The following is a 24,084-nucleotide window of genomic DNA, read 5'->3' on the forward strand; positions in this document are numbered from 1 at the left end:
TCTGTGAGCGTCTCAATGGAGCTAAATGAGACAAACGTTTCTCATCTAATTTTACTTTCTGCTCACAGACAAACTACATAGCTGTCTATTACAACAGGTCAAAGTCTTGTTTTGTTGTTAAAATTATGCATAACTCACAATTCCAGCTGCTAAAAAATGTATTTACCGTAATAGCAGCCACACATTTGTCATATGCTAATAGTTTTTGTAAAGCAACTTATAAAAACAGAAAATGCTTCAACAGACAAGAAAAAAAGAGGATATTCAGGAAAAATAATACGACAGTAGAAAAGCAAGAAGTGGAGATATAGAGTTTTGTAAATATATGTCATGTTAAATATTGAATTTCGAAACAAATAAATAACAAAACGAACACCAGTACTCTGCTGTAAATCACTGCACTGATAAACTGGTCACTGTTATCCCATATTATCTTACTATAGCTCTGTAAATTGATGTTTTAATGAACAATAATAATAAAATAACAATGATAATAATTGTATTTTATTTGTTTGTAGCTATAAAACATTCAAGAACGCATTAGAAAACTTCAAACCTAAAAGGACAAAATGTGAGCATCACAAGTGGATCAGACAGTAAAGTTTTAATGAGGATCTAAACTCCACTTCTACAGTTTCATCCAAAGCCACCTACATCTGAGAGTAAACTAATGTGCTTCAAAACTTCTCCAAAGTGACTCGCAAAATCTTCAAAATGGTTTAAAAAAAAGTCATTCAAAATGACTCCAAGTGTTCCCAAAGGGACTCAGAATTCTGTAAATTAAAAAAAAAAAAAGAAACAGGAGTGATTAAATCTGGACACTTTGATCTATTTATGTGGGACTGACTGACAACAATGTTTCCAAAATGACTTAAAATTCTCTAAAACTTTTCCAAACCAACTCATAGTTTTTAAGGGTGAAAAAAAATGTATCCAATCTGACTTAAAATTTGAAAAAAAAAAAAAGTCAAAACATTTCCAAAATGATTTACAAAAATCCTCTAAATGGTTAAAAAGTCGTCCAAAATGACTCAAACTGATCCTAAAGTGACTCAGATTTCTCCAAATTTGGTACAGTACAAATAGACATGATTAAATGAGGACACTTTCCTGTGTTTATGTGGGATCAACTCACAAAATGTTTCCAAAAGGATTTAAAATTTTTTAAGACTTTTCTAGTTTCATGGTGAAGCTTCAAAGCCCTGTGACTGTTGTGGAAGATTTTAATAACTTTTCATCCTTAAGGCCTGATTATAAATGGACCAAATCTGAGGAGTCTTGGAGTTACATTTGTTAAACTGAGACACTTTCGGATACAACTGAAGGAACATTAACCCCTTTAATACAGTTTACAGGAGAAAAAACGACAAAAATATCAAATATAGAATAATCATTTCAATGTATAATTAGAGCATCAATGACAGAATCCAGACTCTGTTTATTTATTGTTGTTTATTTGATTTGATTAGATCAACATGAGGATGAATCACAAGTTTGTCCACAGTTTAGAAGCAAAACAAAATTTTAAAACATCACCAAGTCAGATTATTAAATGACATCTGACTGCAATAAAATATGATTAGTGTCGACCAGAAAATCCACAATAAAATACAAATCCAACACATTCTGTACAAATATCCCTGTGAAAGAGAAATGAATGCACATTTGAATACAAAGCTGGTTTTTCCTTCACCTCAGCTGGTTCCTTAAATGCATCACTAACATGAGATTGAAGAAAAATGAATTCAGATCAGATTCAGAAGGACGTTAAAAGTCATTCACTGTTACATTTTCATTCAAACTCTTAAGCTGCAAAATAGTTTCTGAGAAGGTAAAATGTGAAAACAGGTAAATATTTATGATAAAATGTAAAGAATAAAATGTGATTTTAGTGATTTCATGGTTAAGCTGATGCAGACGTTTAAATATTTCACTTGTACAAAATGTCACTCAGCGGTTCAGTGAAGAGTTTTTTACTTTTAGATGATAAATTCACACAAACATTAAACATTAACTGAATTCCATTCAGACTAACTGGTTGTTCATCAACAATAATCTCAGCTTTCACAGAAAATATCCAACATAAATGATGAAACTATGGATTCCACGACTTCAGTTAATGATTATTTCATGATGATTATTTTCTCTGTCAATGATTCTGAGTGTAAAATACCAGAAAATACTAAAACAAACAAATATTTGAATCCTCCACAGCTCAACAATTCAACAATTTTGAATCCAAAGCCCACAAAACATTCAGTTTCTGTCAGATATGAAAAATAAAATCAAGAAAAGTTTCAGAAGCTGAAAGCAGATTTTAAAATGAGTGAAACATTTCAGAATCAATAAGTTCTGTTGTCATGTGACTAATTAATGCTGCAACTACAGAAGTAAACCTTAGATGATGAACTTACATCAGAGCTGGACATGAACCGACCCTCAGACACTGGAGTTACTCTATTTGAATTAAAGGAACTCTGCAGTACCGAAACGACTAAATAGACTGCCTGAAAGCCAAACTCCAGCATGTATGGGTTCAGTGAATGTGGTCTGGACTCTGTGGAGGAGAGTCATGGTTTCAGAGACGCTGTAGAAAGACAGAATACCTGCTCTGTGATCCAGATAGACTCCAATTCTGGAGTACCGAGGACAAGAGACGGGAGTTTGGATGTTGTTGTACCAAAATGTATAACTGATGGCATTACAACGTAAAGACCAAGATTTATCATTGAGCCCAAATCCACATTCATCTGCGCTTCCTTTTCTGCAGATACTCTTGTATGCGACCGCTACATCAACTCCTCCTTCTCTCCACTCCACCTCCCAGTAACAACGTCCAGTCAGACTCTCTTTACTCAGGACCTGAGACCATCCAGTGAATCTATCTGGATGATCAGGATAACATTGGTCTTCTGTCATTGCTGTCACTTTTCTGTTACCGTCAGATAATATCAGCCATTTGTGTGCTGTGTTTGGATCCAGAGTGATTTCTCTTGAATATTTTAACAACTCATCTCTGGTCTTTGGTTCTGGTTGTGGCAGTAGAACATCCACTTCAGTGATTGCCAGTGAGATGTTTGTCCATGTGTCCCTCAGAATGTCCTGTAGATGATCTCTGAGCTCTTTCACAGCTGCTGTCACGTCCTCAAAGTGTCTCAGAGGCTGGATGATGACATTGGATGAGGGTTTGGACTCAGTGAGTGCTGACACTGAGGGGTAGTTGTGGAAGAAGTGGCTGTGATCTGGTGTATCTGAGAGCTGCTTCAGCTCAGCGTCTTTCTTCTTCAGATCCCTGATCTCCTGCTCCAGCTTCTCCTGAAGCTCTTTGACTCGACTCTCTTCCGTCTTCTGCTGGGATCTGATCTGCTGCTCCACATCTCGGCCTCTTTTCTGGATGAGACGGATCACGTGGGTGAACATCTCCTCACTGTCCTCCACTGTTTTATCAGCAGAGACTTTGATGTCCTTCATCTCCTGTTGGAGCAGCTTCACGTCTTTCTGTCTGTCCTGGATTCTCTGCTGGATCTTCAGTCGACTCACCTCCAGCTCCTTCTGCTTCTTCTTCCTTTCTGCTGCTGCTGAGACGGTTTCATGTCCTTTATGTTCATCCATGGTGCAGAGATAACAGATCAACTGCTGATCAGTGAGACAGAAAATATCCATCATCTTACCATGATGGGAGCAGATGTTCTCCTGGAGGTTCTTGGAGGGCTCCACCAGCTGGTGTTTCTTAAATGGAGGTGAATCATAGTGAGGCTGGAGGTGAATTTCACAATAAGAGGCCAAACAGACCAGACAGGACCTGACAGCCTTCATATTCCTCCCAGTGCAGACGTCACAGGACACATCTTCAGGTCCAGCATAGCAGAGATCAGCAGCTTGGAGTCTGGTCTTCTTCAGATCCTCCACTAACTCTGCTAACATGGTGCTTTTCTGCAGGACAGGCCTCGGTGTGAAAATCTTCCTGCACTGAGGGCAGCTGTAGAGTCTGGTACCATCCTCTCCATCCCAGTGTGTTTTAATACAGTCCATGCAGTAGCTGTGTCCACAGGTAGTAGTCACCGGATCCTTCAGGAGATCCAGACAGATGGAACAAGAGAATTTCTCTGAATCCGTCTGATTTCTTTCCTGCGCCATTTCTCCTGTCGCTCAAACAGACTGTGTTTGACTTCCTCTTACATGAAACTAGTCTGAGCTGTGATCTATAAATCACGTGTTCCTGCAGTGAACGGCTTCCTGTCAGCTTCTTTCAGCCGTCATCAGAGTTCAGATCTGAAGGGAGGAACCAGAAAAGGTGTGGACAGAGTAGAGCAGGAGGAGGAGGGTCATCAGGCTGAAGTTCATTCCAGGAAGAGCAGAGAGACGCTGAACCTTTTTACAGCAGACCTCATTTGTATTCAACCCTCAGACAGCGGTTTAACCCTCATGTTGTCCTCATTTATTGGCAGCAAAAAATATAATTTCCCTGTCTAAAAAAATCCAAAAATTTTGCAAAAAAATTCCCCAGATTTCTGAAAATTTGCAAAACCTTCAGGAAGAAAATTTCAATAATTCCTTAAGTTTCACTTAAAAGTTTTATTTTTCAAAACATCCCCCAAATTTGGCAAGAAAATTCTTGTAAATATTTTCAAAAAAATGAGTAAAAATCTTCCAAAAAAATCCTAAAATATCTAAAGTGATTCCATGTACATCAGTAAAACTTCTAATATTTTCTTTCAGAGCATTCACATAAAAATCAACCGAAATCCAGTGAAATTTGTTGGATTTTTGTTGATTTTTCTGTGGATGCTCTTAAGAAACATTTTGAACATTTCTTTTTTTTTAAAACTAAAAATTGGTCAACGATTTCCCCAAAATGTTGAAAATGTGGACATCAGACGTTTCACTGTGAAAATATATATTTTTTCCACATTTCCAAACTTTAAACCAAATCAATTTTGACCCACATTACGACATGAGAGTTAAAAAACGTACTCAGATTTCCTCAGTCATAAAATACGCTTGTCAAATACGCAGTGATGAAAATATTCCACGTTCACATTGTTCAGACTTTGGTGGAGTCGCTTTTTTAAACCAACATCGCTCCTGATCACAAGCATCTCAGTGGAGCTAAATGACACAAACACAAACATTTCTCATCTAATTTTATTTTCTGCTCCCTAGTGGCGTAGACTAGCTCTGGGGACGTGGAACGTCACCTCACTGACGGGGAAGGAACCTGAGCTGGTGCGGGAGGTGGCGCGATACCGGCTAGATATAGTTGGGCTCGCCTCCACGCACAGCAAGGGTTCTGGAACCAGAATCCTGGAGAGGAGTTGGACTCTCTCCTACTCCGGAGTTGCCCAGGGAGAGAGGCGCCGGGCGGGTGTGGGGATACTCACAAGCCCCCAGCTGAGCGCCGCTTTGTTGGAGTTCTCCCCGGAGAACGAGAGGGTCGCCTCTCTGCGACTTCGTGTTGCAGGGGGGAAAACTCTGACTGTTGTCTGTGCTTATGCGCCGAACAGCAGTTCAGAGTGTTCGGCCTTCTTGGAGTCTCTGGGTGGTGTCCTGGAAGGGGTACCGCCCGGGGATTCCATAGTTCTCCTGGGAGACTTCAACGCTCATGTGGGCAACGATGGAGAAACCTGGAGGGGGGTGATTGGGAGGAACGGCCTGCCCGATCTGAACCCGAGTGGTCTTTTGTTATTGGACTTCTGTGCTAGTCATGGTTTGGCCATAACAAACACCATGTTCGAGCATAAGGTTGCTCATAAGTGTACTTGGTACCAGTGCACCTTAGGCCAAAGGTCGATGATCGACTTTCTAGTCGTATCGTCAGACCTGCGGCCGTATGTCTTGGACACTCGGGTGAAGAGAGGTGCAGAGCTGTCAACTGATCACCACCTGGTGGTGAGTTGGATCCGATGGCGGGGAAGACTGCCGGACAGACCTGGTAAACCTAAACGTGTAATGCGGGTGAACTGGGAACGTCTGGCGGAGGACCCTGTCCGTAGGGTTTTCAACTCCCACCTCCGGAAGAGTTTCTCCTGCATCCCAGGGGAGGTTGGGGACATGGATTCTGAGTGGTCCATGTTCAAAGCCTCCATTGCAGAAGCAGCTGTTAGGAGCTGTGGTCTGAAGGTCACTGGTGCCTGTTGCGGCGGCAATCCAAGGACCCGCTCGTGGACACCAGCGGTGAGGGAGGCCGTCAGGCTGAAAAAGGAGACTTTTTGAGCCTGGTTGGCTCGGGGGTCTCCTGAAGCAGCTGACAGGTACCGGCTGGCCAAAAGGGCGGCAGCTGCGGCAGTTGTGGAAGCTAAAACTCGGGTGTGGGAGGAGTTCGGGGAGGCCATGGAGAAGGGCTTTTGGTCGACCTCGGGGAAGTTCTGGCAAACCATTCAACGCCTCAGGAAGGGGAGACAGGGCTTCGCTCAGGCTGTGTATGGTCGGGGTGGAGAACTGTTGACCCGTACTGGGGATATCGTCGGGCGGTGGAAAGAGCACTTCGAGGAACTCCTGAACCCGGTAAACACGTCCTCTATGGAGGAGGCAGAGCCTGAAGACTCAGGGGTATCTGCGTCCATATCCGTGGCAGAGGTCGCCGAGGTAGTTTAAAAGCTCCTTGGTGGCAAGGCGCCAGGTGTGGACGAGATTCGCCCTGAGATGCTGAAGGCTCTGGACATTGTTGGACTGTCTTGGTTGACACATCTATTGTTACAACCCTGGCTCGTGTAGTGGGTAAGGGAAGCAAGATAAGAGCCAGATGGTTATGGCTTTAAAGATATTTATTATAAAGAAATGAAAATGAGGTACAAAATAAAAGAAAAACGGAGGACACTAGTCACGACGTAAAAATAAATATAAATGAGAACAAAAAGAGACTCTAAACTAGAGCTATCAATTTAACAAAAAGATCGTAAATGTACCCAATAAACCTAAACACAGCGTGTGTAAACAACAGCAACGAAAAAGACTAGTGCCTCCACAATAACAGAGCGACCGGATGGCTAACAAAGTTTCTAAGGCGATGAGGCACATGGGCAAGACTGGAGTACAGTGACAAGCCGACGATTCTCAGGCACTCCGGCTTCTTATGCTGAACCAGGGCCGCACTGGATTGGCTGACGAGAGCACAGCACCTGATTCCAATTACCCAGCACAGGTGGAGCGGATTGCCGGCAGCCTGGGAAGATTGATAGCCACACACACACACGTACACACAAGCACTCACGTACACACAAGCACTCACGCACACACAAAGCACAGGGGAGGAGCGCACACACAAACACAGGGGAGGAGCCAAAATACGGCTGTGGCCGTAACATCTATACAATGTCGCGTGGGCATCGGGTACAGTACCTGGGGAGTGGCAGACCGGGGTGGTGGTCCCTATTTTTAAAAAGGGGGATCGGAGAGTGTGTGCCAACTACCGCGGTATCACACTTCTCAGCCTCCCCGGGAAAGTTTACTCTAGGGTGCTGGAAGGAAGGATCCGACCGATAGTCGAACCTCGGATTCAGGAGGAGCAATGCGGATTCCGTCCCGGTCGTGGAAAAGCGGACCAGCTCTTTACCCTTGCGGAGCTGCTGAGGGTGTCATTAGGGCTGGGTATCAATCTAAAAGTTTCGATACCGGTACCAATTCCGATACCTCACTTCGATACCGGTTCCTAAACGATACTTTTTCGATACCAGTTTTACAATATATACTCTAACAGAATGAAAATTGCATTACACATTACTTTTCACATCTTGAGTTTAATTTTCCAGTGATTTCCAGTGCAAAAGAACATTTGCAAGCAATGTACAGTTCAGTACATACTGAGCCACCTTCGCCCCCAGACCCTTCCTGGCTGACCCGGAGCCGGTCGCGGCGCACCGCCGCGGAGGAAATGCGCTCGGCGGGGGACGGCCCGCACCCGGCGAGAGGTCCCGCGAGGGGATCCTTCCGCACCGACCGGCCGCCCCTGGCCCGCCGAGTTGAATCCCCTGGGCGGACTGCGCGGACCCCACCCGTTTACCTCTTAACGGTTTCACGCCCTCTTGAACTCTCTCTTCAAAGTTCTTTTCAACTTTCCCTTAAGGTACTTGCCGACTATCGGTCTCGTGCTGGTATTTAGCCTTAGATGGAGTTTACCACCCGCTTTGGCATATACTGCACCACACACTATTGGCGTCCATTTTACAAAAGTAGAGCCACGTTTTAGACCTCAGAGGCATCTATTCCCACTTCGACGGAGAGGGACCTCCTGCTGCAGCCAGGTACTCTTGCTTCGACGACACGCTACACAACTGCAGTAAATTCAATGCACCTAACGTGAAACCTGTCTGTGAATGGGCAGCATGTTTTTTTTCCGGCTTGCCGCAATCACGTGTAATGTTACAGCCAATCACAGGTTTGCTTTATCATAATCACGTGATAAGTACCGGAACATGGAACCGAAAGACGAGGCTTATTTCGATACTCATTACTACCGAAACATTTCGGTCGGTGCCATTAAAGAACCGAAGTTCGGTACTCAGCCCTAGGTGTCATGGGAGTATGACCTGCCAATCTACATGTGTTTTGTAGATCTGGAGAAGGCCTACGACCGTGTCCCCCGAGGGGACTGGGCTGCCCCTTGTCTCCAATCCTGTTTGTGGTTTTCATGGACAGGATTTCAAGGCGCAGTCATGGTGGGGAGGGTTTTCGGGTTGGGAGCCTCAGGATCGCTTCTCTGCTTTTTGCAAATGATGTGGTTTTGTTGGCATCCTCAGACCGTGACCTCCGGCACGCACTGGAGCGGTTTGCAGCCGAGTGTGAAGCAGCGGGGATGCGGATCAGCACCTCCAAGTCCAAGGCCATGGTTCTCTGCCGGAAACCGGTGGAGTGCTTCCTCCGGGTTGGGGGGGAGTTGCTTCCCCAAGCGAAGGAGTTAAAGTATCTCGGGATCTTGTTCACGAGTGATGGGAAAATGGAGCGAGAGATGGACAGGCGGATTGGTGCGGCATCAGCAGTAATGCGGGCGTTGTACCGAACCGTCGTGGTGAAGAGGGAGCTGAACCGTAAGGCGAAGCTCTCGATTTACCAGTCCATCTACGTTCCAACCCTCACCTATGGTCATGAGCTTTGGGTAGTGACCAAAAGAACAAGATCGCGGATACAAGCGGCCAAAATGAGCTTCCTCCGTAGGGTGGCTGGGCTCAGCCTTAGAGATAGGGTGAGGAGCTCAGACATCCGGAGGGAGCTCGGAGTAGAGCCGCTGCTCCTTCGCATCGAAAGGAGCCAGTTGAGGTGGTTTGGCCACCTGATTCGGATGCCTCCAGGGAGACTTCCTCTGGAGGTTTTCCGAGCACGTCCGTCTGGGAGGAGACCACGGGGCAGACCCAGAACTCGCTGGAGAGATTATATATCTCGTCTGGCCTGGGAACGCCTCGGGATCCCCCAGGAAGAGCTGGAAAGCGTCGCTGGGGGGAGGGACGTCTGGAACGACCTGCTTCGCCTGCTGCCCCCGCGACCCGGCCCCGGATAAGCGGAGGAAAATGGATGGATGGATGGACATTGTTCAGACTTTGGTGGAGTCGCTTTTTTAAACCAACATCGCTCCTGATCACAAGCATCTCAGTGGAGCTAAATGACACAAACATTTCTCATCTAATTTTATTTTCTGCACTCAGAGAAACCGTACAGATGTTTGATACAGCAGGTTAAAGTCTTCTTTTGTGGTTAAAATTATGTAATACTCTCAATTCCAGCTACTAAAATGTCTTTAATAGCAGCCACACACCTGTCATATGCTAATAGTTTTTGTTAATAAACTTTTAAAACAGAAAATGCTTCGACAGACAAGACAAAAAGAGGATAATCAGGAAAATAATATAACAGTAGAAGAGCAAAAAGTGGAGATACAGAGTTTTGTAAAGATTCCTCATGTTAAATACTGAATTTTAATACAAATAAATAAAACAAACACCAGTACTCTGCTGTAAATCACTGCACTGATAAACTGGTCACTTTTATCCCATATTATCTTACTGTAGCTCTACAAATTGATGTTGTAATGAAAACTAATAAAACAACAATGATAATAATTGTATTTTATTTGTTTGTACCTACAAAACATTTAAGAACAGATTAGAAAACTTCAAACCTAAAAGGACAAAATGTGAGCATCAGAAGTGGATCAGACAGTAAAGTTTTAATGAAGATCTAAACTCCAGTTCTACAGTTTCATCCAAAGCCACCTACATCTGAGAGTAAACTCATGTGCTTTGAGTTAGGATTTCAACCAGAGACAGTTTTTTTCTTTTTGGACCCATTCTGATGCCAATTATTGGTAATCATGAAAGACCAATAACTGATATTTGGACCAGATATACATAAAATGTGATGTTTTATCAGAGAAGCTGTCATTCATAACAAGACTTCTTCATTAGTAAGAGTGACTATAACTGAAGATGTAAAACAGAAACAGGAGTGATTAAAGTAGGACGTTCTCTGTTTATGTGGGATCCACTGACAACACTATTTTCACATTGACTTAGAATCTGTCAAAAAATGACTCAAAACATTCCAAAATGATTCAAGATTCTCAGAATGATTCAAAACTTCTCCAAAGTGACACAAAATCTTCAAAATGGTTTTTAAAAAAGTCATTCAAAATGACTCCAAATGTTCTCAAAGTGAGTCAGAATTCTGCAAATTCCGAAAAAAATAGAAACAGGAGTAATTAAATCTGGACACTTTGATCTATTTATGTGGGACTGACTGACAACAATGTTTCCAAAATGACTTAAAATTCTCTGAAACTTTTCCAAAGCGACTCAGATTTTATTTTATTTTTTTCAAAATGGTTAAAGAATTGTTGCAAATCACTTAAAATCTGACGATAATGACTTGAAATGTTTCCAAAGCGATTCAAAATTAACCATCATGATTTAAAACTTTTCCAAAATGACTCAGAATTCTCCACATTTGGTAAAGTACAAACAAGAGTGATTAAATCTGGACGTTCTGCTCTGTTTATGTGGGATCCTCTGACAAAACAGTCTGCAATGACTTAAAACAAGACAAATTGACTTAAAATTCTCTGGAATTCTCAAAAACCCAAAATAAACTCAGATTTTTTTTCAAAATGGTTAAAGAATCAGTCAAGTTGACTGAAAACTTAATAAAAATAACTTGAAATGTTTCCACAATGATGAAAAATTCTGATAATATTCTGTAAAACAGAAACAGGAGTGATTAAATCATGACGCTCTGCTCTGTTTATGTGAGATCCACTGATGAAAGTTTCTCCAAAATAACTGAAAACTCTCCAAAATGACTCAGATTTTTTTCAAACAGTGAAAAAAGTCCAAACTGACTTGAAATTTGCCCCCAAAACATTGTTAAAACATTTTCAAAGTGATTTAAAAAAAATCTTAAATGGTTAAAAAGTCATTCAAAATGACTCAAAATGTTCCTAAAGTGACTCAGATTTCTCCAAATTTGGTAAAGTACAAATAGGAGTGATTAAATGAGGACACTTTCCTGTGTTTATGTGGGATCAACTCACAAAATATTTCCAAAAGGATTTAAAATTTTCTAAGACTTTTCTAGTTTCATGGTGAAGCTTCAAAGCCCTGTGACTGTTGTGGAAGATTTTAATAACTTTTCATCATTAAGGCCTGATTATAAACGGACCAAATCTGAGGAGTCTTGGAGTTACATTTGTTAAAATGAGACACTTTCGGATACAACTGAAGGAACATTAACCCATTAATACAATTTACAGGAGAAAAAATGACAAATATCAAATAATCATTTCAGCGCATAATTAGAGCATCAATGACAGAATCCAGACTCTGTTTATTTATTGTTGTTTATTTGATTTGATTAGATCAACATGAGGATGAATCACAAGTTTGTCCACAGTTTAGAAGCAAAACTACATATATAAAAATCACCAAGTCAGATTATTAAATGACATCTGACTGCAATAAAATATCATAAGTGTTGACCAGAAAATCCACAATAAAATAGAAATCCAACACATTCTGTACAAATATCCCTGTGAAAGAGAAATGAATGCACATTTGAATACAAAGCTGCTTTTTCCTTCACCTCAGCTGGTTCCTTAAATGCATCACTAACATGAGATTGAAGAAAAATGAATTCAGATCAGATTCAGAAGGACGTTAAAAGTCGTTCACTGTTACATTTTCATTCAAACTCTTAAGCTGCAAAATAGTTTCTGAGAAGGTAAAATGTGAAAACAGAGAAATATTTATTATAAAATACAACAAATAAAATGTGAATTTAGTGATTTCATGTGTCAAACTGATGCAGATGTTTAAATGTTTCTCCTGTAAAAACTGTATCACTCAAAAACACAACGGGTTATTCATCAACAATAATCTCAGCTCAATCAACAGAAATGATGAAACTATTGATTCCAGGACTTCAGTTAAAGATTATTTCATGATGATTATTTTCTCAGTCAATCATTTTGAGTGTAAAATACCTGAAAATACTAAAACAAACATTTGAATCCTCCACAGTTCAACAATTCAACAGTTTGAATCCAAAACACACAAAACATTCAGTTTCTGTCAGATATGAAAAATGAAATCAAGAAAAGTTTCAGAAGCTGAAAGCAGATTTAAAAATGAGTGAAACATTTAAGAATCAATCAGTTCTGTTGTCATGTGACTAATTAATGCTGCAACTACAGAAGTAAACCTTAGATGATGAACTTACATCAGGGCTGAACATGAACCGACCCTCAGACACTGGAGTTACTCTATTTGAGTTGAAGGAACTCAACAGTACTGAAATGACTAAATCAGGGGTGTCCAAACTATGGCCGCCCGCGGTCCATTTTTAATTGGCCCGCAAGAAATTTTACAAGTAGAATACAATATGGCCCGCATTTCAACTTTTGCCTGAGTGTATTGCACTTCTTAGTTTTAACACCAGGGGGAGCTACTGTTGATTAAGGCAGTTGCTCCACCAAAAAGGAAAATCACAGAAGAAATTTACCCCAAGTTACTAAACATGTCAGAACCAAAGAAGCAAAAAGTAGAAAGTGAGTGCAGAAAATTTCAGACACGATGGGAGAGTGAATATTTCTTCAAAGAGTTCAAGGGGAAGTGTGTCTGTTTGATCTGCACTGAAACTGTGGCAGTTCTGAAAGAGTATAATGTACAACGTCATTATGAAACCAAATATCAGGCCTATGCATCCTACACTGGTGGTCAGCGACAGCAGAAAGTAAAGCAAATGGTAGCTATCCTGCAGGGTCAGCAACAGTATTTTTTTCGTGCTCAAAAAGTCCAGGAAAAGGCTACAATAGCCAGCTACGAGGTCGCCCAACTCATCGCAAGACATGGCAAGCCATTTTCAGGTGGAGACCTCATAAAACACTGCCTCGTTAAAGTCGCAGAAATAATGTGCCCGTAAAAAAATGCAGGACTTAAACAACGTCAGCATGTCCAGAAATACAGTTGTGCGACGCACTGAAGACTTGTCAGCCAACATTAAACTGTCTGATAAAGCTTGTGCTTTTGGTTTTTACTCCATCGCATGCGATGAGAGCACTGATGCTACAGACACAGCACAGCTGCTAATTCTTTCGCGGGGAGTGGACGAGAACTTTGGAGTTACAGAGGAGCTGCTCGATCTTAAGACTCTAAAAGGCACAACAACGGGTATGGATATTTTTGAAGCTGTGTCAGACTCAACTGACAAAATGGGACAAGCTGTGTGGAGTTACAACAGACGGAATAAGCATGCATGTGCAGGTACACATATGACAAAGCATCAATTCTGTCACTACCCTGCTTTTACGCACCACTTTCTGATATGCGTTTTTCTTGTTAACACACAGGGTACACACCGCTGTGCACAGTGCACACACTGCACATGCAAAGTCAGCTGATCTCATCTGATGCAGATTTGCTCCTTGATCAGGTGACATTTGTCCGTATTTTTGGCACGAGTGGCATCGGATCAGCACTGCAGCTGGATGGCCCGATTTACATACCCAGTGCAGTTGATAATCACCAGAACAATTTACTAAAATTATATTCACGCCTGTTATTAAGTCCAGTTCAGTCTGTTAATGTTGATAACCGTTTCAAACGAACGTTACTAGGTGTGTTGCTAAGCCTAGTAACTTAAATAACAAGCTTGAAATTTATCAGTCCCATTTTCCCCTTTATTATTTTTTCTCTGCACTGTAAATCTTCTGTCTAAGAATAAATCTGAGGCTGCTGTTCTGAGAATGAGCTACTGAAGCTTTTTCTGAATAAATAAATAAAGATCCATTTATGGAAAGCTGTGATGAAGGCAGTTTTGTCTTTAATTATATTCAACAATATAACATATTTGACCACTTTTAATTGATCATTCTAACTTTAATAGACTAAAGTTAAGGCTATATACTTAATTTCTAATAGGTGGTCCAGCCCCTCCTATATTTCTATGTATGTGGCCCTCAGTGGATAAAATTGGGACACCTCTGGACTAGACTGACCCACTGAAAGCCAAACTCCAGAATGTAAGGGTTCAGTGAATGTGGTCTGGACTCTGTAGAGGAGAGTCATGGTTTCAGAGATGCTGTAGAAAGACAGAATACCTGCTCTGTGATCGAGATAGACTCCGATTCTGGTGGACCGAGGACCAGAGATGGAAGTTTGGATGTTGTTGTACCAAAATGTATAACTGTTGATGCCACAATATAAAGACCAAGATTTATCATTGAGCCCAAATCCACATTCATCTGAGCTTCCTTCTCTGCAGATACTCTTGTATGCCACCGCTACATCAAATCCTCCTCTGCTCCGCTCCACCTCCCAGTAACAACGTCCAGTCAGACTCTCTTTACTCAGGACCTGACAACATTCAGTGAATCTGTCTGGATGATCAGGATAACATCGGTCTTCCTCCATTAATGTCACTTTTCTGTTCCCTTCACATAATAACAGCCAACTGTTTGCTGTGTTTGGATCCAGAGTGATTGGTCTCGAATATTTTAACAACTCATCTCTGGTCTTTGGTTCTGGTTGTGACAGTAGAACATCCACTTCAGTGATTGCCAGTGAGATGTTTGTCCACGTGTCCCTCAGAATGTCCTGTAGCTGATCTCTGAGCTCTTTCACAGCTGCTGTCACGTCCTCAAAGTGTCTCAGAGGCTGGATGATGACGTTGGATGAGGGTTTGGACTCAGTGAGTGCTGACACTGAGGGGTAGTTGTGGAAGAAGTGGCTGTGATCTGGTGTATCTGAGAGCTGCTTCAGCTCAGCGTCTTCCCTCTTCAGATCTCTGATCTCCTCCTCCAGCTTCTCCTGAAGCTCTTTGACTCGACTCTCTTCCGTCTTCTGCTGGGATCTGATCTGCTGCTTCACATTTCGGCCTCTTTTCTGGATGAGACGGATCACGTGGGTGAACATCTCCTCACTGTCCTCCACTGTTTTATCAGCAGAGACTTTGATGTCCTTCATCTCCTGTTGGAGCAGCTCCACGTCTTTCTGTCTATCCTGGATTCTCTGCTGGATGTTCAGTCGACTCACCTCCAGCTCCTTCTGCTTCTTCTTCCTTTCTACTGCTGCTGAGACGGTTTCATGTCCTTTATGTTCATCCATGGTGCAGAGATAACAGATCAACTGCTGATCAGTGAGACAGAAAATCTCCATCATCTTACCATGATGGGAGCAGATGTTCTCCTGGAGGTTCTTGGAGGGCTCCACCAGCTGGTGTTTCTTTAATGGAGGTGAATCATAGTGAGGCTGGAGGTGAATTTCACAATAAGAGGCCAAACAGACCAGACAGGACCTGACAGCCTTCATCTTCCTCCCAGTGCAGACGTCACAGGACACATCTTCAGGTCCAGCATAGCAGAGATCAGCAGCTTGGAGTCTGGTCTTCTTCAGATCCTCCACTAACTCTGCTAACATGGTGCTTTTCTGCAGGACAGGCCTCAGTGTGAAAATCTTCCTGCACTGAGGGCAGCTGTAGAGTCTGGTACCATCCTCTCTATCCCAGTGTGTTTTAATACAGTCCATGCAGTAGCTGTGTCCACAGGTAGTAGTCACCGGATCCTTCAGAAGATCCAGACAGATGGAACAAGAGAATTTCTCTGAATCCGTCTGATTTCTTTGCTGCGCCATTTCTCCTCTCGCTCAAACAGACTGTGTTTGACTTCCTCGTACCTGAGACTAGTCTGACCTCTGATCTCTAAATCACGTGTTCCTGCAGTGAATGATTCCTGTCAGCTTCTTCCAGCCGTCGTCAGAGTTCAGATCTGAAGGGAGGAACCAGGAAAGGTGTGGACAGAGTAGAGCAGGAAGAAAAAGTAGGTTTTCAGGTTGAGCTTCATTCCAGGAGGAGCAGAGAGACGCTGAGTGTTGAATCTCTATACAGCAGAGCTCATTTCTGTTCAACCCTCCTGTTGTCTTCGTTTAACAAAAATATTGTTTCCTTGTCTGAAAAAAATCCAAAAATTCAGCAAAAAAATTTCCCAAATTTCTGAAAATTTGCAAAACCTTCAGGAAGAAAATTCCAATAATTCCTCAAAGGTTTCCCTTAAATGTTTTATTTTAAAAAAAAAACAAATTTGGCAAGAAAAGTCTTGTAAATATTTTTAAAAATGAGTAAAAATGTTCCAAAAAAATTTCTGAAAAACATCTAAAGTAATTCCATACATATCAGTAAAACTTCTAATATTTTCTTTTAGAACATTCACATAAAGATCAGCCAAAATCAGTGAAATTTGCTGGATTTTTGGTTGATTTTTATGTGAATGTTTTTAGGAAACATTTTTAACATTTCTTTTTTAAACCAAAAAATGTTCAAAGATTTCCCAGAAATGTTGAAAATGTGGACATCAGAAGTTTCACTGTGAAAACATATTTTTTCACATTTCAAAACTTTTAACTGTGTCATTTTGACCCACAGGACGACATGAGGGTTAAAAAATGTACTCAGATTTCCTCAGTCATAAAAATACGCTCGTCAAAAACGCAGTGATGAAAATATTCCACGTTCTCATTGTTCAGACTTTGGTGGAGTCTCTTTTTTAAACCAACATCGCTCCTGATCACAAGCATCTCAGTGGAGCCAAATGACACAAACACAAACATTTCTCATCTAATTTTACTTTCTGCACACAGAGAAACCATACAGATGTTTGATACAGCAGGTTAAAGTCTTCTTTTGGTTAAAATGATGTAATACTCTCAATTCCAGCTGTTAAAATGTCTTTAATAGCAGCCACACATCTGTTATATGCTAATAGTTTTTGTAAATCAACTTTTAAAACCGAAAACGCTTCGACAGAGAAGACAAAAGGAGGATAATCAGGAAAATAATATAACAGTAGAAGAGCAAGAAGTGGAGATACAGAGTTTTGTAAAGATTCCACACGTTAAACACTGAATTTTAATACAAATAAATAAAACAAACACCAGTACTCTGCTGTAAATCACTGCACTGATAAACTGGTCACTTTTGTCCCTTACTATAGCTCTGTAAATTGATGTTTTAATGAAAAATAATAATAAAATAAAAATGATTGTAATTGTATTTTATTTGTTTGTACCTACAAAACATTCAAGAACAGATTAGAAAACTTCAAACCCAAAAGGACAAAATGTGAGCATCAGAAGTGGATCAGACAGTAAAGTTTTAATGAAGATCTGAACTCCACTTCTACAGTTTCATCCAAAGCCACCTACATCTGAGAGTAAATTAATGTGCTTTGAGTTAGGATTTCAACCAGAGACAGTTTTTTTCTTTTAGGACCCATTCTGATGACAATTATTGGTAATCATGAAAGATGATAGCCAATATTTGGACCAGATATACATAAAATGTGATGTTTTATCAGAGAAGCTGTCATTCATAACTAGACTTCTTCATTAGTAAGAGTGACTATAACTGAAGATGTAAAACAGAAACAGGAGTGATTAAAGTAGGACGTTCTCTGTTTATGTGGGATCCACTGACAACACTATTTTCACATTGACTTAGAATCTGTCAAAAAATGACTCAAAACATTTCCAAAATTATTTAAAAAAATCTTCAAAATGGTTAGAAAGTCGTCCAAAATGACTCGAAATGTTCCTGAACTGACTCAGAGTTCTCCAAATTTGGTAAAGAACAAATAGGAGTGATTAAATGTGGACGCTTTCCTGTGTTTATATGGGGTCGACTCTCAAAATTTTCCAAAAGGATTTAAAATTTTCTAAAAACTTTCCGTAGCGACTCAGATTTTTTCGAAAGGGTTACAGAATTGTTCAAAATGACGTAAAAATCTGACAAAAATGACTCAAAACATTTCCAAGAAGAGCAGTTCCATCTGCTGTTCTTGTATTGATATTTCTCTTTTGTATCTCTTTTATGGCTGCACAGCGGCGTAGTGGTTAGCACTTTCGCCTTGCAGCAAGAAGATCCCGGTTCGAATCCCGGGTTGGGATCTTTCTGCATGGAGTTTGCATGTTCTCCCTGTGCATGCGTGGGTTTTCTCCGGGTTCTCCGGCTTCCTCCCACAGTCCAAAAATATGCTGAGGTTAATTGGTTACTCTAAATTGCCTGTAGGTGTGAATGTGAGTGTGATTGTTTGTCTGTATATGTAGCCCTGTGACAGACTGGTGACCTGTCCAGGGTGTCCCCTGCCTTCACCCGAGTCAGCTGGGATAGACTCCAGCACCCCCCATGACCCTAATGAGGATAAAGTGGTGTATAGAGAATGGATGGATGGATGGATCTCTTTTAGGGTCCAGATCTAGAATCTTTATTAGTTATTATTTTCCAGACTCTGTTTCAGGTTAACCTGTGGCTGCCTTCTAACTTAGCCATTAGCTGTTAGCATAGCATTAGCTGCTGTGAGAGAAGCTAACTTCCTGGTTTGTGTTTCTTGTTCAGAGACATTTCTGAGACCACAGTGATGACAGACAGAGAGACCTGAAGTGGAGCATTTTATTTAGCAATAATTGTTCATTTTACTATTAAATATTAAATCTAGACATATGCTTATCATTCTGGAATGCATGTCAGAACTACAGAAACTGATCAATGGGAAAAATTAAAATTTTTAACTTTAATTCCACAATAAGTCTAATTAAAGCTTTAAAGGAGTCGAGATTTCTAATAATAAAATTACATCAAAGCATAAAACATGTAATTTCCTGTCACCAGCAGGTGGCGCTATGACTGTAAATGGATATTAACATGCAACACGGTCTCACGGGGATTCGTGAAACTGTCACGTCAGTTTTTGTTTCGGTTTCGTGCGCACCAACACGATGTCGTCATGTTTTTCGTGCTGCTCACCACGAGCGAAACCCGCTGTGGTAATCACACCTGAAAGTGGTTTATACCGGCGGATTCATGACGATCTAAGCTGTCCATCGGCGTTTGCGGCCTCCGCTTCGGCCGCCGGACATTCTTTAAATTCCTATGCAAATTAGGCGGATTCATGACGATCTAAGCTGTCCATCGGCGTTTGCGGCCTCCGCTTCGGCCGCCGGACATTCTTTAAATTCCTATACAAATTAGGCGGATTCATGACGATCTAAGCTGTCCATCGGCGTTTGCGGCCGCCGCCGCGGCCACCATTGCGGCCGCCGGATCACATCTGAAAGTGGTTTATACCGGCGGATTCATGACGATTTAAGCTGTCCATCGGCGTTTGCGGCCGCCATGGCGGCCGCTGCTGCCGCCGGATGTCTGGCGGCCGCAATGGCAAACGCCGATGGACAGCTTAAATCGTCATGAATCCGCCGAATTTGCATAGGAATTTAAAGAATGTCCGGCGGCCGAAGCGGCGGCCGCAAACGCCGATGGACAGCTTAGATCGTCATGAATCCGCCGGTATAAACCACTTTCAGATGTGATTACCACAGCGGGTTTCACTCGTGGTGAGCGGCACGAAAAACATGACGACATCGTGTTGGTGCGCACAAAACCGAAACAAAAACTGACGTGACAGTTTCACGAATCCCCGTGAGACCGGGCTGTAACATGTGGATGTGGTCAGGACAGGACTCTATTTAAACATGTAAAGTTTGATTGAAGCATGTACAGGGGAGTTAGACATCACTTCCTGTTTCATAGTGAAGCATCAAAGCTCTTTGACTGTTGTGGAAGATTTGAATAACTTTTCATCATTAAGGCCTGATGTATGAACAGACCAAATCTGAGGAGTCTTGGAATTACCCCTTGTGAGTTTTGTTAAAATGAGACACTTTGTGACACAACTGAAGGAACATTAACCCCTTTAATACAATTTACAGGAGAAGAAATGACAAAAATATCAAATATAGAATAATCATTTCAATCTGTAATTAGAACATCAATGACAGAATCCAGACTCTGTTCATTTATTGTTGTTTATTTGCAGATTAACATGAAGCTGAATCACAAGTTTGTCAACAGTTTAGAAGCAAAACAACATTTTAACAAATCATCAAGTCACATTATGAAATGGCTACTGACTGCATTAAAATATCATAAGTGTTGAACAGAAAATCCACAGTAAAATACATATCCAACACATTCTGTACAAATATACCTGTGAAAGAGAAATGAATGCACATTTGAATAAAAAGTTGGTTTTTCCTTCACCTCAGCTGGTTCCTTAAATGCATCACTAACATGAGAATGAAGAAACATGAATTCAAATCAGATTCAGAAGGACGTTAAAAGTCATTCACTGTTACATTTTCATTCAAACTCTTGAGCTGCAAAATAGTTTCTGAGAAGGTAAAATGTGAAAACAGGGAAATATTTATAATAAAATGTAAAGAATAAAATGTGAATTTAGTGATTTCATGTGTCAAACTGATGCAGATGTTCAAATATTTCTCCTGTAAAAACTATCACTCAAAAAAAAAACAGGTTATTCATGAACAATAATCTCAGCTCAATCAACAGAAATGATGAAACTATTGATTCCAGGACTTCAGTTAATGATTATTTCATGATGATTATTTTCTCAGTCAATCATTCTGAGCGTAAAATACCAGAAAATACTAAAACAAACATTTGAATCCCCACAGTTCAACAATTCAACAGTTTGAATCAAAAACAAACAAAACATTCAGTTTCTGTCAGATGTGAAGACTAAAATCAAGAAAAGTTTCAGAAGCTGAAACAGATTTAAAAATGAGAGAAACATTTAAGAATCAATCAGTTCTGTCGTCATGTGACTAATTAATGCTGCAACTACAGAAGTAAACCTTAGATGATGAACTTACATCAGGGCTGGACATGAACCGACTCTCAGACACTGGAGTTACTCTATTTGAGTTGAAGGAACTCTGCAGTGTCTCCAAAACCAAAACGAACAAATAGACTGCCTGAAAGCCGAACTCCAGCATGTATGGGTTCAGTGAATGTGGTCTGGACTCTGTGGAGGAGAGTCATGGTTTCAGAGACACTGTAGAAAGACAGAATACCTGCTCTGTGATCCAGATAGACTCCAATTCTGGAGGACCGAGGACCAGAGACGGGAGTTTGGATGATGTTGTACTGAAATGTAGAACTGTTGGTGCCACAATATAAAGACCAAGATTTATCATTGAATCCAAATCCACATTCATCTGACTTTCCTTTTCTGCAGATACTCTTGTATGCGACCGCTACTTTAACTCCTCCTCTCCACTCCACCTCCCAGTAAGAACGTCCAGTCAGACTCTCTTTACTCAGGACCTGAGACCATCTGGTGAATCTGTCTGGATGATCAGGATAGTCTTGAAGTTTGGTAAATGTTACTTTTCTGTCTCCTTCAGATAATAACAGCTGTCTGTGTGCTGTGTTTGGATCCAGAGTGATTTCTCTTGAATATTTTAAGAACTCATCTCTGGTCTTTGGTTCTGGTTGTGGCAGTAGAACATCCACTTCAGTGATTGCCAGTGAGATGTTTGTCCACGTGTCCCTCAGAATGTCCTGTAGCTGATCTCTGAGCTCTTTCACAGCTGCTGTCACGTCCTGAAAGTGTCTCAGAGGACGGATGATGACATTGGATGAGGGTTTGGACTTAGTGAGTGCTGACACTGAGGGGTAGTTGTGGAGGAAGTGGCTGTGATCTGGTGTATCTGAGAGCTGCTTCAGCTCAGCGTCTTTCCTCTTCAGATCTCTGATCTCCTCCTCCAGCTTCTCCTGAAGCTCTTTGACTCGACTCTCTTCCGTCTTCTGCTGGGATCTGATCTGCTGCTCCACATCTCGGCCCCTTTTCTGGATGAGACGGATCATGTGGGTGAACATCTCCTCACTGTCCTCCACTGTTTTATCAGCAGAGACTTTGATGTCCTTCATCTCCTGTTGGAGCAGCTCCACGTCTTTCTGTCTGTCCTGGATTCTCTGCTGGACGTTCAGTCGACTCACCTCCAGCTCCTTCTGCTTCTTCTTCCTTTCTACTGCTGCTGAGACGGTTTCATGTCCTTTATGTTCATCCATGGTGCAGAGATAACAGATCAACTGCTGATCAGTGAGACAGAAAATCTCCATCATCTTACCATGACGAGAGCAGATGTTCTCCTGGAGGTTCTTGGAGGGCTCCACCAGCTGGTGTTTCTTTAATGGAGGTGAATCATAGTGAGGCTGGAGGTGAATTTCACAATAAGAGGCCAAACAGACCAGACAGGACCTGACAGCCTTCATCTTCCTCCCAGTGCAGACGTCACAGGACACATCTTCAGGTCCAGCATAGCAGAGATCTGCAGCTTGGAGTCTGGTCTTCTTCAGATCCTCCACTAACTCTGCTAACATGGTGCTTTTCTGCAGGACAGGCCTCGGTGTGAAATCTTCCTGCACTGAGGGCAGCTGTAGATTCTGGTACCATCCTCTCTATCCCAGTGTGTTTTAATACAGTCCATGCAGTAGCTGTGTCCACAGGTAGTAGTCACCGGATCCTTCAGGAGATCCAGACAGATGGAACAAGAGAATTTCTCTGAATCCGTCTGATTTCTTTGCTGTGCCATTTCTCCTCTCGCTCAAACAGACTGTTTGTGTTTGACTTCCTCGTACCTGAGACTAGTACTAGTCTAGTACTAGTCTGAGCTCTGATCTCTGAATCACATGTTCCTGCAGTGAATGATTCCTGTCAGCTTCTTCCAGCCGTCGTCAGAGTTCAGATCTGAAGGGAGGAACCAGGAAAGGTGTGAACAGAGTATAGCAGGAAGACAAAGTAGGTTTTCAGGTTGAGCTTCATTCCAGGAGAAGCAGAGAGACGCTGAATGTTGAATCTTTTTACAGCAGATCTTATTTCTCATTCAACTGTCAGACGGCAGTTTAACCCTCCTGTTGTCCTCATTTACCAAATAAATATTGTTTCCTTGTCTGAATAAAATCCAAAAATTCAGCAAAAAAAATCCGCAAATTTCTGAAAATTTGCAAAACCTTTAGGAAGCTGAAGCTAGACTGATACGTTTGCCACTTTTATCCCATATTATCTTACTGTAGCTCTGTAAATTGATGTTGTAATGAAAACTAATAAAACAACAATGATAATAATTGTATTTTATTTGTTTGTACCTACAAAACATTTAAGAACAGATTAGAAAACTTCAAACCTAAAAGGACAAAATGTGAGCATCAGAAGTGGATCAGACAGTAAAGTTTTAATGAGGATCTAAACTCCAGTTCTACAGTTTCATCCAAAGCCACCTACATCTGAGAGTAAACTAATGTGCTTTGAGTTAGGATTTCAACCAGAGACAGTTTTTTTTCTTTTAGGGCCGATTCTGATGCCAATTATTGGTAATCATGAAAGATGATAGCCAATATTTGGACCAGATATACATAAAATGTGATGTTTTATCAGAGAAGCTGTCATTCATAACTAGACTTCTTCATTAGTAAGAGTGACTATAACTGAAGATGTAAAACAGAAACAGGAGTGATTAAAGTAGGACGTTCTCTGTTTATGTGGGATCCACTGACAACACTATTTTCACATTGACTTAGAATCTGTCAAAAAAAAAATGACTCAAAACATTCCAAAATGATTCAAGATTCTCAGAATGATTCAAAACTTCTCCAAAGTGACTCACAAAATCTTCAAAATGGTTTTAAAAAAAAGTCATTCAAAATGACTCCAAATGTTCCCAAAGTGAGTCAGAATTCTGCAAATTCCAAAAAAAA

The 24,084-nt window shown here is 41.3% G+C and overlaps 3 protein-coding genes across 4 annotated transcripts in view; 1 reads left to right on the plus strand and 2 right to left on the minus strand.

The window, feature by feature from the left end:
• Positions 1–24,084, plus strand: part of wars2 (tryptophanyl tRNA synthetase 2, mitochondrial) — a 76,192-nt gene that overhangs the window by 366 nt on the left and 51,742 nt on the right. The window lies entirely within an intron of this gene.
• On the minus strand, positions 1,438–22,923 carry LOC127537184 (tripartite motif-containing protein 16-like). The gene is given in 3 exon segments (XM_051959130.1): positions 1,438–2,606; positions 21,399–22,745; positions 22,748–22,923. Coding segments are annotated over 3 exon segments (1,662 nt in total). The 5' UTR covers position 22,923; the 3' UTR covers positions 1,438–2,466.
• On the minus strand, positions 10,122–16,109 carry LOC127537185 (E3 ubiquitin/ISG15 ligase TRIM25-like). The gene is made up of 2 exons (XM_051959133.1): positions 14,980–16,109; positions 10,122–10,263 (listed from the first exon to the last, which is right to left on the minus strand). Exons 1-2 carry the CDS (start codon positions 16,107–16,109, stop codon positions 10,221–10,223), a joined length of 1,173 nt encoding a protein of 390 aa, XP_051815093.1. The 3' UTR covers positions 10,122–10,220.

The sequence above is a fragment of the Acanthochromis polyacanthus genome, chromosome 14 (assembly GCF_021347895.1).
Source record: "Acanthochromis polyacanthus isolate Apoly-LR-REF ecotype Palm Island chromosome 14, KAUST_Apoly_ChrSc, whole genome shotgun sequence".
NCBI lineage: Eukaryota > Metazoa > Chordata > Actinopteri > Pomacentridae > Acanthochromis > Acanthochromis polyacanthus.

Coding starts and splice junctions, on each gene's coding strand:
- LOC127537185 (XM_051959133.1), bottom strand. CDS start 16,109: ATGGCGCAGCAAAGAAATCAGACGGATTCAGAGAAATTCTCTTGTTCC. Junction 10,264..14,979: donor CCAAAGACCAGAGATGAGTT/GTTAAAATATTC, acceptor GGGTCCAAAAAG/AAAAAAACTGTCTCTGGTTG.